General features: G+C 36.6%; 1 protein-coding gene across 6 annotated transcripts in view; it reads left to right on the plus strand.

The window, feature by feature from the left end:
- Scmh1 (Scm polycomb group protein homolog 1) overlaps window positions 1–19578 on the plus strand; it is a 117195-nt gene that overhangs the window by 38770 nt on the left and 58847 nt on the right. Inside the window, exons 1-7 of one of the 6 annotated variants that reach the window (XM_029539679.1) lie at window positions 957–1018; window positions 1459–1482; window positions 2342–2450; window positions 4004–4228; window positions 9779–9921; window positions 10835–10905; window positions 18750–18984. In XM_029539679.1, coding sequence (XP_029395539.1) covers window positions 9846–9921; window positions 10835–10905; window positions 18750–18984 — 382 coding nt within the window. In that variant the 5' untranslated portion in view covers window positions 957–1018; window positions 1459–1482; window positions 2342–2450; window positions 4004–4228; window positions 9779–9845. Of the gene's footprint in view, window positions 1–955; window positions 1019–1458; window positions 1483–2341; window positions 2451–4003; window positions 4229–6726; window positions 7577–9778; window positions 9922–10834; window positions 10906–18749; window positions 18985–19578 lie in introns of those variants that run through there. The other 5 variants (XM_029539678.1, XM_021200169.1, XM_029539681.1 and 2 more) reach the window with 5 other exon arrangements.

Below are 19578 nucleotides of genomic sequence, written 5' to 3' on the forward strand. Positions count from 1 at the left end.
TGCTGATTAGTGGGGTGGCTTTGGCAGCCTACTTGCTGCAGGAATAGTCAAGGTCCATTTGTAGACATTTGCTGGTGTGTACAGAAAACACCCTCTGTCAGCAAGTAAGGGAGTTAGCAGGACCGTCTTAAAGCTGTAGCGCAGCAACCCTAGTTATTATTCTGTCAACTTTATCTTCTATCCATCTACTTGTGCAGATGCAGCTTCTAATCTGCCATCTTACCTGGAAGTTCTTAATTTGAACTTCCAAATAATCATAGGACACTGATGTTGTTTTCTCCTTTCTATACAATCTAGGAAACCAGCGTAAGGAGTGATATCACCTTATTGGAAGTGATGGAGAGTCTTCTAACTCTAACCAATCTAGAAACCAAAAAGATATTCCTAGAAATTTTCAGTGATCCTAGATCTAGTCAAGTTGACAATAATAACCCTCAAAAGGCTTATCTCTTGCCAACTTAACATTCAAATACATCACTTTAAGCCTGTCCCATAGTCTTGTGGAAATCTGATAAGGCAGAATGCATTTAGTCCAACTTAAAAAATCCCCTAGTCTTGAACAGATCTAAGGTGAAAATGCAGTCTTTTCTAAGACTCATGCAGTCTTTTAACTGTGAACACCTATAAGCAGCTTCTATACTTCCAACGTACACTGGCACAGAATAAACACTCCCATTCCACAAGGAGGAAATGGAAGCATACCAGGGAAAGAATTAACTAAAGGAAGCTTGAACCCAGGGAAGATACCAAATCCTGAAACAACTTGCCTTTTTTTTTATTATATAGAAAAGCTGAACCTTTTCAAATAAACCCTTTTTCTGTATTTGTATTATTTCCTTAGAGTGAAATCTCTGAGATGCATTTTATTAAGAACTACTAATTCATGCTGCCACAAGTACTGAATCTTGTATTTTCTTTCCTCATGACATATCCTTATCTCTTTCTGTAATAATAGACTGGAATGATGTGAAAAAACCTAAGTATGGTCACTTGTCAGAGTCTGCATCTCAATATCAAGGTAAGAAAATAATATTTAGCATGAAAAATTGTATTCAGTCTCTCACCATAAAAGTTGTTCTTAGAAGTCTACATTTATAACCAACTGGCTCTTTAAATTTAAAGCATATATTATCATGTATAGAGGTGTCTGTCGAAAGAAATCTATTTTCTTTTGATCTGGAAACCTAGATTCTGAGTATAAATAATCCCAAATTAGTGTTAATGCTCTAGGCACAGTTGCTTGGCCTCTGCATTTCCATTTTATTCATTTAGGCTTAAAAGGAAGGCAAGATTGAATGTTATGCTTCTGCAGTTATTAAGAAGCTCTTTTAAAATGAAATAGTTGTACTAGATAAACTTTTAAGCCCCTGTTTTGTACCAGAACTTTAACTTTCTATCATTCTGTTACAGTCTGTATTACCTAATGACCTATGGTTTAACATTTGTTTTCTTTAATAGAACCTGTTGACATCCTGGAGCTAGGTAAGATATTTTTCTTTTTCTGTTAATTAAGGTGACTTACTAGACCAGGGATTTGATTGTAAGTAGTTTTAATCCACTAGGAAAGAGCTCCATGTGTCTTTGTTTTGTAATCCAGGAATCACTGTTTGCCTAATTGGCATGTAATTAATTTAGGTATCATATCAAGTCCTACTTGTCAGGAGGTTACAGACCAAGATAACAAAAAGGGAAGGAGTATGGTTAATTATATAAGGTACAGGTAAAACAGGAAGCCAAACCAAACTGGAATTAACTCTACCAAGTTCACGCTAAAGCAAACCTCCATTGTTCATAATACATTTAGTGCGATTTTTCTAAAGGAAATTATTAATAGGATATGTTGAGCCAAAATTAAACATAATGATATCTTTCATTTATAAACTACAGAAAAGCACAGATACATCAGTTTAAGTAACAAGTCAGATGTGATACTGCATTTAGTTTTTATCTTGCATAGTATATTTCAGGACCAAGATTTGAGGAATAAAACTAATGCTTATGGTTCTCAGTCAGCAGTCAGTTTCTTAGGGTCCTGTGATGTCCTGGGTAGCACATAAGTGTATATATTTGCTTAAGTATTTTGATACATTTTGTTACTATAATTCCATGTGTTCAGCAGTATTATAGTAACTATCCACTCTGTTCTTGTTGTCTTTTCTTCCTATAAGATATTTCTGTCAATCCTGATACAGAAAACAGCAAAACAGAAGAGTAGAGGAGGAGTCCAGCAGAATTCTTTAGTTGTTGAGAGCTGGCTCTGCCATGTAGTCACTTTGTGGCTCTGGTCCTTAGTTTTAGCATTAGTTAAGTGGGAATAATAATGTACCTTGTCTGGTCATAGGACTGGAAGATCCCATGAGTTAATGAAAGTGAAGACAGCATAAACATTGCCTATTCCTTTATACTGGAGACCGTAATGTTTTCATTCTTCTCAGCAGCTGAGCTCACACGTTAAGTACAATTTGACATTCTTTGAAATGAAGCATTTTGAATGTGGGTTGAAGAAATGAATGAAGTGAAATGGTGAAGGGCAAAGTATCTGGGATTTGGTGAACAAGTAATAGATATTACTTAATTCTTTACATTTTTCCTCAAGCTTTTATGGCACTAATGTGTAAGTGGGAAAACCATGAACATGGAGTCAGACAGGCTGGGTTCAATTCTTGTTCTCTACTCCAAGCAAATTAATCTTTCTGAGATAATTCCTCATCTTTAAAATGAACATGAAACAGAGATGCTGAGCTAATCTAACATCATCAGGCAAAGGGGGCACAGTTTAGCTGCTGCTGATTTTGGTCTTGTTGCTAATATGAATTCATGTTAACAGTTGTAGTTCACTTCGCTGCCTTGGGCATGTTGTAAAGAGTATGTTTACAAGGAGTTTTGCTACTTATTTTACATGAAGGATATCAGTTGGCAAGGGACTTTATAATTTGAAAGTACAGTTTTCCTTATGAGAGTACTTGGTGACACAGGTGTATTCTCCAATATACATTAAGGCTTCATGATCTATTTTTCCCATGAGAATTGAGAGTCAAAGACTTCCAAAGCCTTCATTCTGAAAAAGACCCTAAAATAATCTGCTTTGGAGGGCTGGGATATAACTCACTGATAATGTGTTTGCCTGGCATGTTTAAAACCCTAGATTTGATAAGAGTAATAATTATTATTTGCTTTGATGTAGGATGTAGCATTTCAAAATTTGACACTTTAGATTGCTTATTGAATATCTTGAGCACCTCAAATTGTTAGGAATTTAATTGCCTCTTCAGGTAAATAGCTTCATATTAGTCAGGTATCTGTTGAGCCAAATATGTTTCTTTATAATTTCTGTTACATGTTGTAACTTTGGGCCATACAGAAGAGAGTCTGCTTTCTGGTTATTAGATAGCAGCTCCAGGTATGCCTTCTCTCTGCTTCTCTGCCACTTTTATAGTGCAGCCACTGTCACCTACACCAAGGTAACAATGCAGCTAGAGTGACTGCCCCCTAAACACATGAGTATTGTATTTCTTCTTAACATGGTGAATTAGTTCCTTGTCATGATGTTATAGCAGAATACTTGACAAAAGCAACTTAGGAAGAAAGAAGGGTTTATTTAGTTGGAGTTCATACTCATGAACAGTGTGTGTATGTACAAAGCAGGGCAGTAGTGGTGTCAGGAGCTTCAGACAGCTACCATCTCCACCAATAGGAAGCAGAGGAAGTTGAATGCCTCTATTCAGCTAAATTTCTCCATCTTATGTACTCTGGAACCCTTTGAATGGTGGTGTTTACAGTTTGTGCGTGTGTTTCCACCTCAGTTAACCTAATCTAGATAAACTTTTACAGACATGCCCAGAAATTTGTTTCTAGGTCCTATTGTGTTGACTATATTAACCATGTAATATAAAGAGTCCTTTAATACCCACACTTTTTCAGTCTATAATCTCTTTTTGAAACTTTTCTCTGAAACAGTTTGCTTTTGCTTTGACTCCTGCTTATCTTATCCTTTTATACTTAGGAGCCCGAATGTTATTGCCTCTGGGAAGCCTTCCACAAACCTTCTGCGTGCTCCTACAGCACCCTCCACCTCTCCAAGTGCAGCCCTCACCACACCTTTCTGCCATGGATCACTTAGTTTCTGTCCCTCACTAGACTGAAGCTCACAAGAATGAGGGCAATATTTTGATCATGGTTGTATCTGCAGTGCCCAGCACAATACTGTAAATAAGTCTTGGAAGAATGGGTGAGGAAATGACTGAGATTTCTTACCTTGTCTAATGTTAATGGATTGTTTCTTCCGTTGATTCACAGGTGACATATTTTCAGATCTTTAACACAAAGTCACCATTTTTATTCTTTGTACTATCCTTTTCTCTCTGAGTCAGGCCAAACTTAATGCCCACATGTGATGTTACTAGTCCAGGACAGAAGTAGGACTTGTGTGCTTCTTTCTTGCTTTCATTTATCCAAAACCTTTGACTAGGCTGCACTAAACTTCAAGGCACTGTGTTTAACAATTGAGAGTTGAATAAACAGCCTTCATCCATCGACTTTAAGTAGCTCATCACAGTGATATGACAGGATGAGTGTGAAAAGAGCATAAAGGAGATAAGGAAAATCAGAAGGCTTTGCAGATAAAATTGTGGTTGTGTTGAGTGACTTTTAATATATAGTGGTGGTAATACAAGGTAGTTAGAGTGCAGTGCTGCGGTAGGAGGCCAAGGCAAGTATCCAAAAGTTTGAGGAAACTCGTAAGCTTCCATCTAGAGGAAGTTTGATGATTCTGAGCCTGTGAAGCCTCTTGAACCCAGACCTTTTGCACCCCAGAGTCCTTGCCTGAACTCTACAGAAAGCATAGCAAAGCCTCTTCTTCATTACCTGAAAAGAACAGTAACATTGCTCTAGATGTTTCTATTACAACAGCACCTCAAGTGACCTTTCTTTTTCTTTCTTTTTTTCCTCAAAGTGTTTTTCAGTGACACAGCTGAACCTTTTTTGCTTTGTTTTAGTTTGGTGTAATTGGGTTGGTTTTGTTTTGTGAGGTTTTTGTTGTTGTTGTTTTGGGTTTTGTTTAAATGTGTGGTCTTTGTTTTACCCAAGCTTCTGCTCTAGTCTTGAGGCATTTGATGGAAGGCTCTACATACTAACTCACTCATACTTCTCTGTGCATGAACTTTTTAAAACCCCAACCAGATGGTTGGAGTGTATATTAATGAACTCTTGGTGCATTGATTCTGGGAGCTGAGCTGCCACTTGAAATTTTGCTTTTAGCTAAGAGGTTTCTTTATGGTATATTTGAGAAACACTAATAATGCAATTAAGTTATTTTCAGAAGTTATATTTTGGTTTGATTTATTTTTATCTGATCCATTAAAATATCAATCTAATTTTAAAGGGTTCTAGATGATGTTTTGTGAGTACTATTTAACATTTTAGGACAACTGGATTTTATTGGAACTATATATGCCTCCATTTAATAATCATCTGAAAAATGCCAAGAACACATAGTATGTAAAGTATGAATTATTAAAAGAACCCATTCAAGCAAATTACTTAAATTGATTATGAAATTACTTGAAGCAATGTTTCTGATGCTGAGATAGACAAATTAATGAGAAGAACAGAATAGCATCCTGAAATAGATCTAAGAATGTATAAAAAATTAATACAAAAGCAAGGGGATTTCAAATCCATGGAGAAAAGATGGTTTATTTAGTAGGTGATATAAGAGCACATTTATTAGGGAAAAAAGTAAAAGAGGAAAGCCAGATGTTGCCTCATTTATTTTATAATCTAAATTACAAAAAGATTAAGTGCTTACATATAAAAAAAAACTGGAGACATTCTTGAAGAAAAAAATGACTTCATATTTTTTATAATATAAGCAAAGTGTGGTATAAAAAACAAGAAGCCATAAAAGGGATGGTGGAGAAACATAGGGCAAACCCTACAGAATGAGACAAGCATTTTAATGATATAGATGAAGGGCTAATGTTTGCATAGACCTTAGACTCTGTAAGAAATGAATGCTTGTTAGCAGAAAGATAGCAAAAAACTAAAAACTAAGTTTCCAAAGATCTTCAACCTTATTAGTAATCAAAGAACTGTCCAAAAAGTATATTAGCATTTCATTTCATTTTGTTTTGTTTTTTACTGTTGAGGTTTATCAAATTTCCTAGCACATGAGAAGCTAAGGCAGTAGCACTGCTAGGTTGAGGTCAGCCTAGGATAAATACCAAGCTCCACGACAGACTGGGCTATATAAGTGAGACCCTGTCTTAAAAAAATCCAAAGCTAGAAACTGTCAAAATATAATTTTAGCAAAGGTATGCAATACATACTTATATACTTTATTTTATTTATCTATTCTTTGAGAATTTTATACATGTATACAATGTATATACAATCTAACCTATCTTCATTCATGTACTTATGATAGTAGTAGAAATTGGACTACTCTTTGTAGAGGATATTTCAGCAATATATATTGTGTCAAAACCTAAAATATCCAGTTGGTCTATTAATCCTCATCTTTGGTATTTTCCCTAGGAAGACCATTTTAGTCAGACTTTTATCACTAACTAAAACCTGAGAGTATGATGAAGCAAGAGAGGGTGGTATGAATATGACCAAAATTTTATTTATATATATATATATATATATATATAATCCTAATGAAACACATTGTGTATAATTAACACATGTTAATAAAAACATTAAAAGTTAAATAAATAATAGACAGATACCCAAGAGAATTTAAGGGAGGAGAGATTTATTTTGAGTTGTTGTTTCAGAGGTTTTGGTCATGGTCAGCTGGTCCTGTTGCTTTTAGGTCTATGGGAAAGCAGATGTATCAAGAAGGAAGGGAGGAAACCAATTGTCTCATTGTAAACAAGGCGAAGAGGAGTAACAGAAAGAGACCCAAGACTAGATAAACCCTTCAAAGGAACATACCAAGTAATCAGCCTCTTAATTAGACTCCATCTTCTACCGTTTGACCACTTCCCAGGAATCTGCTGACAGTCTCAGTCTATCCATAGATTAAGTCATTAATTAGGTCAGAGCCTTTATGATGTATTCATCTGTGGGAACACCTCCTTAGAGGCCCAGGAAGATGCTTTAATAAGCTCCTAGGTGTCTCTCAGTCCAAACAAGTTAATAATTAAGATTAACCATCCCAAAGATCATTTTAAAAGTACAGATGCGTACACAAAGATAAGCACTAAGACATCAGGTGGTACTTAAATGACCATCACAAGTTGTTAGGATATATTAAGTTACAGGGCATATGCACCATGAAACTGTTTTGACAGTAATCTTGGAGTAGAATTTCTAACCTGAAGACATTGATCACTATTATTTCTCTTAAGGACTTTTCACATCTAAGTAGAATGAAGAAGAGTTCTTAAAGGGAACATAACCAGAATGTAGCCAGTTAGAATAGCTGATGCGTAAAACAATGATTTTGCTTCTTTGTTTTTTACATTGTCTTTCACACCACTTTATTCCTTCCTTTCAAATGTTTATCACATTTTTTAATTTATGTGCTAGGTGTGTCTTATACACCAGAATGCAAGGTGAATTCCATAAGGTAGGGATTTCTGTTAAAGTGCCTACTCTGAAAGATGCTCATTAATCATGTGTTGGATAAATAACTGAAAACTCAAATTATAATATTTAAATGTTTTAAATAACATGTGAACTCTTTTAAACACTTGTTTTATATGTGCTTAAATTATAAAATTCTATATGTCTGTTAGTAATACTAGTCAAGTGATTGCAGACCCCAAGTATGAGCTAAATTTCCCTTTACTGGGCTTGGAGAGATGGCTTAACAATTAAGAGCACTTGCTGCTCCTGAAGAGAACTTCAGTTTGGTTCCCAGCACTCAGGTCAGGTGGCTCATCTGTAACTCTAACTCTAAGGAGATTGGAGACTTTTTTTGGACTCTGTGGACACCCACACACATGTGTGCATACTCAAATACTGACATAACACACATAATTAAAATAACAAAAATGAAATATTAAAATTTTCCTATACTACATTCTCATAGTGATCTGTTCCACTATGATAATTACAATATTACTTGTGCAAGTAAGTTTAATATTCTGCTTGTCTAGTAACTGAAAGTGTCATAACATCTAACACAGTTCTTTATACTTGAAAGGATATTATGTATTTATCAAATGAAGAATTTATATATAATTGTATGCATTGGGTATACAACTTTATCCATCTTTCAGCTGAGTAAACTGAGGCTTGGAAGGTTAAGTTTGCCCAAGATATTTGCTATGAAAGCAACATTTTTTGACTTCCAATATATGTAAAAATACCAGTAGTCCATAAACACAGCTTCAAGTACCAGAGTCCTTGAAACTACTGAGTGAAAACCTTGAAGAAATGAGAGCACTTAGGAGCATGGTTTTGGAATCAACACGTTAGCCCCTGTGGTATGAAACTCCTGTTGGAGGCCCATACTCAGCCTGCAGCTGCTTTTAGCAAGGCTTCCTAGATGCAAGCTTTCACTGTTATTTCTAAATGTCTGCTGCTTAGTGTCCACAGAGGCTTAATGTAAGAACTGAGACATGGACTAGGTAGCTTCCATAGCATAATAGCTTTATTATCTTTTTAAAAAACGAACTCTTTTGATATATACCTTGTTTACTGTCATTTCTTTTGTGATTATTTTAATGCTTGCAGATTTAGAAGTCATTTAATAGCTGACTTTATGATAAACATGAAAGAATGTGTTTAAATAATCTGGTTAGGTTTCTCTCATTTCCCCCCTCTCCTTCTCTCCCTGCCCCGACACCTGTTGATAACCCAGGCAATCAAATAGAAGAAAAAAAATATAGTTCAAAGCAATGAGCCATCTTGGTGGGTGAGCTGTTTTTAACAAAATTCCTCTTTACTCAGTAACAAGAGACTTCTTACATGGTATATGCTTGGAGTTTCTGGGCTTTTTACCTTATAGCACAGGAATTGATTAGCATGGTTGATATATGTGATAGGCAACTGTAACTAATGCCATCATAATTCTTAAAACCAGAGTCTCTTGGGTACTTTTGATCAGAACTCAAGCTAATAAAAACAGTTGACCAGAATTAGCCATACATTTTAACCTGTGCTTCCTAACACATTAGGTATGAGCCATATGTACATTTTAAAATTATTTGAAGTTAAATAAAAGTTAAAATTTAGTTCCTTACACTAGTCACATTTAAAATGTTCAGAAGTTATATGTAGTATTATGTAGCTAGTGTTATCTTACTGGATACATAGTTCATTTCTGTCAGCACAGAAAAGTTGAACTGGACTTTCTGCTCTAGATGGTAGTGAGCTTAAGGATCTCAGTCCAGTGAAATTCATGATTTAAAAATTGACTTTTAAATCTTTTATTTGTAAAGATGTATTAATAATTTGCAAAGTTTTCTTTTTCTAATAGCAGTAATGATAACATTATTCAATCTTCAACTTAAGACCTTCTCAGCTAATAGCTATAACATAATACTATCAAAATTGAATTTTGGTAACCTCTTTAAATCTTCATTCCAGGAAATTATCCTCTCGTTTACTGTATAGGCTGTCTAGTCATATTGTTTAGTTGTTGACTGGCTTGTGAAATATTTCAGAGCTGATTAGGATTTCTGGCCAGACTTACTTGCTTAGTTAAGGATGGTGGGAAAGAGACAAAACAGCAGGTATAAAACTGATAGAGTGGTGCGAAGTCTTGGCATCGTCTTTGTAGTGATTTAGATATCATTATTCAGTGACTCATTTTTATTCCCAGCATCTAGTGCTTTTTGCATGGCCCAAAGGGGCCCTGTGCTGCTCCACTACAGAGGAAAATTCAAGAAATGCTGGTTTGCTACAGTGTTTTAGCTTGTGAGAGTCTCTGGGACCTTCCCTGCTCCATCATGGGGTCACCTCTAGGTGGGTATTAGGGGGAAACTGTAAATTGCTTTAACTTTTAAATAAAGACTCGGTGATCTTTTTGTCATTCAATGATATTGTATATAATAGCCTATGCCTTTCTATGTTGTCCTGAGCCTAGGATTCTGTCAACCTTAGATTGCTTCTCTAGTTCACTGTTCTTTACCCTTTGAGATACTTAAGGCAATATCAAGAGACTAAAAGATTCTGTAGACAGCCAGTCTCTCCTATTGCCGCCAGGATTGCTTCCCAAGCCCTACTTTGGCCTAGATTATCACATCCTTTTCATTCCATAACACCGTTCAGCATTTGGTGCCTAGAGTAGCAATTTAACAGGTGAGGGTTGGAGTGTATTATCTTACTCATGTTGCTTTCCCTCCCCTGAAGTCTTCTTGCCATGTCTCTAGATAGTCTTTGCTACTTCCTAAGCTGTGATGTGAGGTTGAACCATATTGGGTGCTAAATTATGTTAGCTGACAGCATTTCAGGGCTTCTCTAGGAGTTAGATTGTTCAAAACAAACAATTCTTCCACCACCTTCTGCTTTTTCTGCATCTCTAGTTCACTGTGTGTAGAAAGTTCTAGCTTTCTATGGGCTTCTTGGTACTTCTTTACTACCCTATATAGGGTATACTAATATACCCTACTTGAGAATTTTCAGTCAGTATAGGAACTAACATGAAAAACAGTGAAAGTCATCTTAAGACTGATTTTAAAATGTTAATTTAAAAAGACTCACCCAGGGCACTTGGATTCTTCCTCCTAAGATTACCTTTGATTAAGATCAAATAGGGGGAAAAAAAGGTTAAATTTAAAGTCCACTAATGACTTAGTTGCTGTTTAGTGTGAAGTGCATCCTAAAAGCATTTTTTTAAGGAAGTTGACTGTGATAGAGATTTCTATTTCCTTTACAGGTCATTTTACCTGGGACAAATACCTAAAAGAAACATGTTCAGTCCCAGCGCCTGTCCATTGCTTCAAGCAGGTAATTGATTTTCAGCATGGTTAGTAGGTGGGAGACAGTGCTCTTTCTCTGGTGCTTGAGTGATCAGCGCATGAAGTAGGAGCCCTTTTACTTCTTACCTAAGGATCCCAATGTAAAATTTTATTAGAATGACTCAAGTAAAAGTTGGGCACTGAGTTTTATTTAGCACCACCCATCTCCCCAACTTCATTCCAAGCAACACCTTCTTTCCTCCAAGGTTATTCTGCTACTGATTATACTGAGTCTTTTTTTTTTTTTTTTTCCTTTTCTGTAGCTCTTAATTCAGAGAGCTAGAAAAGAGAATTGTGGATTCTATGTGGTTCTTGAATATGGAGCAGTGTTTTCCGGTATTCAACACTCTGCCACAGTCTTACCTTTCTTTAAGAACACTGAACCCAGACTTACTGAGGGACATTTTTGGAGTAATTTAGATCTTCCCACATAAAATTAAGTGTTGCAGACAATGTGTAGATGGTGTTGTGACATTAGTGTGTGATAAGGTTGGTGAGTGACGCAGTGTGCTGTTGCTAACTGCAAGATGTCACGGTTCTCTATGTTCTCCCTTCAGTCCTCACTACTCCTTATCAATGTCTTACATTTTATGTTTTCTAAGAAAAAGTACATTTTCTGGTTATTTGAGATAATGTAGTCTAAATTCATATTTTTACCTAAAATATTTTTCAGTCAAAAATATACTAAGCGATAGCTTTCAAGTCACCAAAGATCAGGCAACTGAACAGTGATCTGAGAAATGGGAAACAAATGAGCTAAGCCTGTATGATTTGACTTCTCACTGCCTCGATCCAGATCATCTTCCAAGGATGGAGAATCTTGGGTTGAGCCACCAGACTCCCTAATTCAAGCATATGGAACAGGGAGTCCAGACACATTAAAGGAGCTAGAATTCACAGGGAAATGTGTCAGAGAAGATGAATGTTTAACATAACAAAACCCAACAGGTCTACAGAGGATTGTCTTTAATTATTCAGGAGAGTACTCCTGTTGAGGGATGAGGAACCTACTTATAGCCAATGGAAAAATCAATCTGAAAATATTAGAAGACAGCCTGATAGTCATTCACACAAGACTGAGCATAGTTCCTGAAAAACCCTTTCATTAGTTGGGCATTGGGAGACTACCCAGAAAGCCTTTGGATAATATGAAACAGTCATACTCTGAGCAGTGTTCCATTCTTTCATAAAAAATTATAAAAGTAATACTTGAAGGGCTCAAACTGGCTTAGGAAATTTATATAGAAACAAATCACAGGAAATCTATAGAAAAATAAAATACCTAGTACTCAGTGTTAAAATGCACAGTACCTAACATGCAGTCAAAGATTATTAGGCATGCAAAGACGCAGAAGAGTGCAGTCAGTAGTAAACAGAATAGTTAATTGGTTCAAGTGACTCAGGACCATACAGAACATCAGGTAAACACCTTAAACTGATTATTTTAATTGATAGGTTCAAAATATAAGTAGAGAAATGAAATATATCAAGACTCTCAGCTATGTGTAAAATTAAAAACACTATGGTTAATGTTAGAAGAAAATATTAAGCTCTGAGACACAGGATCAGAACTTATCCAAAGTGAACTACAGAGAGGAAGCAGTCCAGATATAAGTGAAAAGACAACAGCAAGCCATGACGTCTGCTCACCACACAGATGTGTAATTGGAGTTCCCAAAGAGAAGGGAAAGAGAAAAGAGTATGTGAGGCTAAGATATTCCCATTTAAAAGATGTCAAATGGGGTAAAGATAATGGAGCAAAAGGGACCTCATATATTGTTAGCAAACAGACACAGTGGCTTACCCTCGGCAGAAAGCATAACACTACTAAAGGAGAAATCACCCTTAGAATTAAATAATTTAACTAGAAAATTTGTCTCAGTATTAAGTTAGCATTCTAGTCAATGATTTAAAATAATCCAGCAAGATATTTAACACAAGAGAAACTTCCACTTAAAAATAGCATCCAAGGGGGTGAGGTGAACTTACAAATATTCACCTTACATATAGAAAGTATCTGACCAAAATATGCTCTATAAAAAATTAAAAATCATAAAAAGAGGCACTGAGGTAATGGCTTAGTCAGTAAAATGCTGTTGCTCAAACATGAGGATCTGGCTTCAGATTCTCAGCACCCAAATGAAAACCAAGCATGACAGCCTGTGCCTGTAGCCAGACATTAAAGTGGACAGTGATAGAGCATCCTGATGTCAACCTCTGACTTCACATGCATAGGGTCAGCAAGTACACACATTGCAATAAGAAAGAACAATTGAGGAAGACATATAACATTGACCTTCAGCCTATACGTACATATGTATACATGTGCACACACATGCACAAACATAAATATGTACACATGCAGTACACAACATACACAAAAAACATAAAAGGAAAACCTCAGAAATATAAACTTCTGTTCTTCAAAAGCCATATGCAAAATTTGTAGAAGAATCAGAAGAGAAACAAATGAAATAAAGGCTAAGAGAACACAATGGATGAATAAAATAATCCTTTGAAAAGATTAACAAGCCTTAACTAAAGAAAGAGTGAGTACCCAGATAAAATTCCAAATGAAAAAAGAAACATCACAACTTAGAATACAAAAATTCAAAGGATCTAGAAATTATTTTTGAAAAAAATTTGGAAATTCTAGTAAAATAGAAAAATTTCAAGACCTGTATAGCCTACCAAAGTTGAACCAGGAAGCTATAAAGACCAGAACGGGGCTCTAGAAAGATGGCTCAGTGGGTAAGAGCACTTGCATGAGTTCCCACATGAAAAGCCACGCATGCCATGTGTGCATTTAACTCCTGGGCTGTGGATCTCTGGCTGGCTGACTGCTGGCCTTGCTTGAGGTTCAGTGAAAGACTGTCTCAGGAAGTAGGTGAATGATACTCCAGGACACTCACTGGCCTCTTCTGGCCTCTGCATGGATGTGTGCTTACACATAAGCACTTATATTACACCTCAGCATACCTGTAAACATGCCAAAATGTAATCAATAATGAATAATGTTGAAAGATTGAATTAGTAATTAAAAGTTTGACTAAATAAAAGTCCAGGACCAAGTTGTTGCTGAATTTAATGCAGCTTTTAAATTTTTCTTTCTTTTTCATGTATGTATGTATGTATGTATGTATGTATGTATGTATGTATTCCAAGTTGACCTCAAACACACTATATAGCTGAGGATGACCTTGAACTTCTGATCCTCCTACATCCACATCCTAGTTTATACAGTATTGGGAGTCCCAGGTCTTTGTACACAGTAGGCAAGCACTCTACCGACTGAACCACATCCCACGCTCCTGAATTTATCAAAACTTTTAATATTATTATTATTATTATTATTATTATTATTATTATTATTATTTTCTTTATTTACATTTCAAATGCTATCCCGAAAGTTCCCTATACCCCCATCCCCACCCCTGCTCCCCTACCCACCTACTCCCACTACTTGGCCCAGGCCTTCCCTTGTGCTGGGTCATATAAAGTTTGCAAGACCAAGGGGCCTCTCTTCCCAGTGATGGCCGATTAGGCCATCTTCTGCTAAAGATCTAACACTAATGCATCTCAAATCATGAAAGAAAATAAGGATCATTGTGTGTATGTCTACAACAGGGAAACAGGATGGGATGTAAAGAATAGCAAGTCATACTTTGTTTGAAAATGTTATAATGTTATCTAGCAACTATGTGCTGAGTTTTAAAAATTAGAAATTAACTGAAATGGAGGGGACTCTTCTTAGCCTATTATATTCAGGTTGAAATACCTGTTACCAAAGCCTGACAACACAACAACAAAAGAAAACCGTAGAACGATAAGCCCTGATGGACAAAAATGCAAATACTCTCAAGAAAATACTTGCAAATTAAAACCAGAAGCTTGTCAGAAAGATCATACACCATGTTCAAGTTGGTTTGTTTCCAAGGATGTAAGAATAGTGCAGAATATGCAAATCAGATACTTATTACATAACATATACATAATATGTATATGGAATGAACTATAAAAATCATGATAATCTCAATAGGTGCAGAAATAGCAGTATAACATTTAGTGTTCTTCATGATAAAAATCCTGAACATATTAGGTATAGAAGGATTGTACCTTAATATAATAAAGCCTGTATCTGATAGGCATTTAGGCAGCATCCTACTGAATGAAGAAAACTGAAAGCATTTTTCCCACATAAGAATTAGAAACTATCCTGCTGTTGTGGTTTATATGGCTCTTAGAAGTCTTAAATTTAGTATTACCACAGTTCTTATGTGATATAATACCAGAAATTTTAACCAGAGCACTTAGAAAGAGACAGAAAGAAAAGTAATGCAGATGATGTAATTGTGCCAGAAGTGAGGGACCAGAGGCATAACTCCACACCGTTGCTCTCAGCAGCCTGTGGAGTTCCCTAACCTTTTAAGGACCTTGACTCAAACTAGGATTCCTGGCTTTGATGCAGAAAAAAATTTCAGAATTGATCATTATGAAATAGTTGCTCAGGGCTGGAGAGATGGCTCAGTGGTTAAGAGCACCGACTGCGGGCTGGTGAAATGGCTCAGCAGGTAAGAACACCCGACTGCTCTTCCAAAGGTGCAGAGTTCAAATCCCAGCAACCACATGGTGGCTCATAACCATCCTTAATGAGATCTGACTCCCTCTTCTGGAGTGTCTGAAGATAGCTACAGTGTACTTACATAGAATAAATAAATAAATCTTTAAAAAAAAAAAAAAAAGAGCACTGACTGCTCTTCCGAAGGTCCTGAGTTCAAATCCCAGCAACTACATGGTGGCTTACAACCATCCATAATAAAATCTGACGCCCTCTTCTGGTGCATGTGAGGACAGCTACAGTGTACTAAGATATAATAATAAATAAATCTTAATTATAAAAAAGAAATAGTTGCTCATTTTTATTACTAAATAAGGTTTAGTCTATACTTTATTATGAGACAGACATACCTTAGTGTGGGTATGGACTTACCAAGGGAAAGTTGTAATACATTTTCTTAACATTAGCTATATGTGTTATCCAAAGAGGAAACAATGCAAATATCTATCAATGATAAGTAAGGAAAATGGAGTATGTCCGAACAAGGTTAATTAATAGTTTGTGTGTGTGGGGGGGGACTCTCTGCAGAGAGAGAAATGGAAAAAGCGCCTAACAATGATGGGGTTTCTTTTAGGATGATGAAGAAGATGTTATAAAAATAGGTATGGTGTTTACCCAACTATGAATATGCTAAAAAGCATTGAGTCATGCTATAAAAGAGTTAACTTTTGATGTGTGGGTCACACATAAACCTATACTCATCATCCAGCCATTCTACTATTAGAAGTTTATAACAGCCTTATTTATAATAGCCAGAAGCTGGAAAGAACCCAGATGTCCCTCAATAGAGTAATGGATACAGAAAATGTGGTATATTTACACAATGGAGTACTACTCAGCTATTAAAAACAATGAATTTATGAAATTCTTGGGCAAATAGATGTATCTGGAGGATATCATCCTTAGTGAGGTAACCCAATCACAAATGAAGTCACTAGATATGCACTCACTGGTAAGTGGATATTAGTCCAGAAACTTAGAATACCCAAGATACAATTTATAAAACACAAGAAAACCAAGAAGAAGGAAGACCAACGTGTGGATACTTCATTCTTCCTTAGAATAGGGAACAAAATACCCAGGAAAGGAGTCACAGAGACAAAGTTTAGAGCTAAGATGAAAGGATGGACTATCCAGAGACTACCCCCACCTGGGGATCCATCCCACATCAGCCTCCAAACCCAGACACTATTGCACATGCCAGCAAGATTTTGCTGAAGGGACCCTGATATAGCTGTCTCTTGTGAGGCTATGCCAGTGCCTGGCAAACACAAAAATGGATGCTCACAGTCAGCTATTAGATGGAACACAGAGCCCCCAATGGAGGAGCTAGAGAAAGTACCCAGGGAGCTGAAGGGGTCTGCAACCTTATAGGTGGATTAACAATATGAACTAACCAGTACCCCCAGAGCTCGTTTCTCTAGCTGCATATGTAGCAGAAGATGGCCTGGTCAGCCATCATTGGGAAGAGAGGCCCCTTGGTCTGGCAAACTTTACATGCCCCAGTACAGGGGAAAGCCAGGGCCAAGAAGTGGGAGTGGGTGGGTAGGGGAACAGGGGCAGGGGGAGGGAATAGGGAACTTTCGGGATAGCATTTGAAATGTAAATAAAATATCTAATAAAAAAATGAAAAAAATAGAAGTTTATGCAAGAGAAAGAGAGTGGCACTCCTTCTATCTGTAGATGGAGTAAACAGTAGATCCGAAATGTTTGGGGAAAGCTTCATGTAGTGTTGCACATCTATAATCCCAGCACCTGGGAGGCTGAGGCAGCAGAAGCACAGTAATTAGAGGCCTATCTGAGCAACATACTGAGACCAGGTACAGCTAGACTATGGTTGAGACACTTACCTCAAAATAAATAAATAAATAAATAAATAAATAAATGGAGTGGGTGGGTAAAAGGGTGTCTGTACTAACATATACAGAAGGTATTTTTGTTGTTACGTAGACAATACAATAACAACATTTATACTATTATAATTAAGTACAGGTGACAAGAGCATGGCATAGTAGTATAGGCTGTAATCCCAGCACTTAAGAGGACCCTGAATTCGAGAACAGACTGGACTGCAGAGTAAGACTGAATCAAGAAAACAAAACAAAAAAGTCTATGGGAAGATGTTTATAGTTTATAGGCTACACATAGACACCACACTGATTTATAGATGGGGTTTGAACATTTGCTTGAATATAAAGCGGCAGCCTGGAATTAATTCCACATGTTTATAAGAACCAAAAGCTAGAACTAAAATAAATGGTCTCTTCCTCAGCAACTAAAGGAGATGCATTACAGATCCAGTGTCATTACATTTTAGAAATCATAAGTGTTTAAAATTCCAGATTTTGAAATATTTTCTAATAAAGTATGTATGGATTTAACCCATCTAAGCATGCAATTTATTATTGTTTCTTACATGTCTTTTGCCTATAGTCTCAAGGTAATTATTATACAGTATTTTTATAGTCTGTATTTTGACTTCAACACATCATGTAATGCCAAGTACAGAATTTTCTTGTACCAGCATGTCAGTGACAAAGTTTCTCAGTTTGACTCTCATAATTTCAGATTAGGTATACTTTACTTATATTGATATATTTAGCAATATGGAGAATACCAGAATAGTTATACTAACTAAAAAAATTAATAATAAAAACAGTACTCCTCCATGATTCCATGTAAGATTAGAAGGGGAGGGGCTAGCAAAGGAAATTGTAATGAAGCATGTGAGAATTTGAAGAACAGTGGTGTGTTCATTATTTTGATCATAATGGTACTTTCAGAGGTAAATATAGTACCAGTAATGCCATGTCAAGACTTACCAAAGAGTACAAGTTTACTGTATGCCAATTATGTTAGTTGATTGAATATTAAAATAAAAAAAAATTAACCTCTAATGGTCTGTGTGGTAGAAGTAGAAAAGACCTCACGGGACACGCCTACCATTTCTTGTACTGGTAATGAGTCGGTACTTGATATGTCACAGGAAAGTAACTTTTTTCCTTCCTTGTATTTTCTCATGCTTCATTTGTGTAAAACCTTTCTTAAATGTTAGGGAATAAGCAAGGCTGGTTATCCCTGACCCAAGTGTATAGCCAGTTTGAATCCAAATGCTTGTTATTTTCAAGTTCCACCTCCTTAGCGTTCCTATTGACAGGAACTTCCTATGCAGTTTATATGTAGTCTGCCTAATTCCCTTGCCTTGTTCTCCTCAGTCCTACACACCTCCAAGTAATGAGTTCAAGATCAGCATGAAATTGGAAGCACAGGATCCCAGGAATACCACATCCACCTGTATTGCCACGGTAGTTGGACTGACAGGTGCCCGACTTCGTCTGCGCCTTGATGGCAGTGACAACAAGAATGACTTCTGGAGACTGGTTGACTCCTCTGAAATCCAGCCAATTGGAAACTGTGAGAAGAATGGTGGGATGCTACAGCCCCCTCTAGGTGAGTATCTAGAGCCTTGTTCTCCCTGGCCAATTGGCTAGCTTCCAAACAGTATACATCGTATGATGGAAAAGTCTGGAACACATCCCTACTCTTTTTTTTTTTTTTTTTTTTTTTTTTTTTATAGAGTACTTCCCCTGAAAGGCCACCTAAAATAAAGTGACTTATCTTTACCTTAGTGTAGGGTGTCTAGTCCTCACACACCCTGGTTAACTTAACGAGAGTCCATGCTCTTCCCATTTGTGCCAGTGCTCATGGATCCTGAGGGAGAACAGAAGGGGATTGCTCCATCTAACCTACCTCAAAAACCTAGAGGTGAGAGACAGAGAGAAAGACAGAGAAGGAGAGGGAGAGACGTAGAGATGGGGGGAGCATAAAGCTCTTAAGTCCAAAAAAGATGAGAGAGAAAATCCACCTGGAAGAAAAGATACCGGTTAAACGGTCTCTTCTGTCCTCTCCCCCAGTTGTTCTGTCCCAGTTCTTACTTGGCCCTTGGGATTTTCTCGTTAAGGATCCATCTATTCTTTTAGTTAAAATAATACTCACACTTCTTTAGATCATAGTCATTCTTTTTGTTTTCTCAGTGCCTGAGAA

This window comes from Mus pahari, chromosome 6, assembly GCF_900095145.1.
Source record: "Mus pahari chromosome 6, PAHARI_EIJ_v1.1, whole genome shotgun sequence".
Classification (NCBI taxonomy): Eukaryota; Metazoa; Chordata; class Mammalia; order Rodentia; family Muridae; genus Mus; species Mus pahari.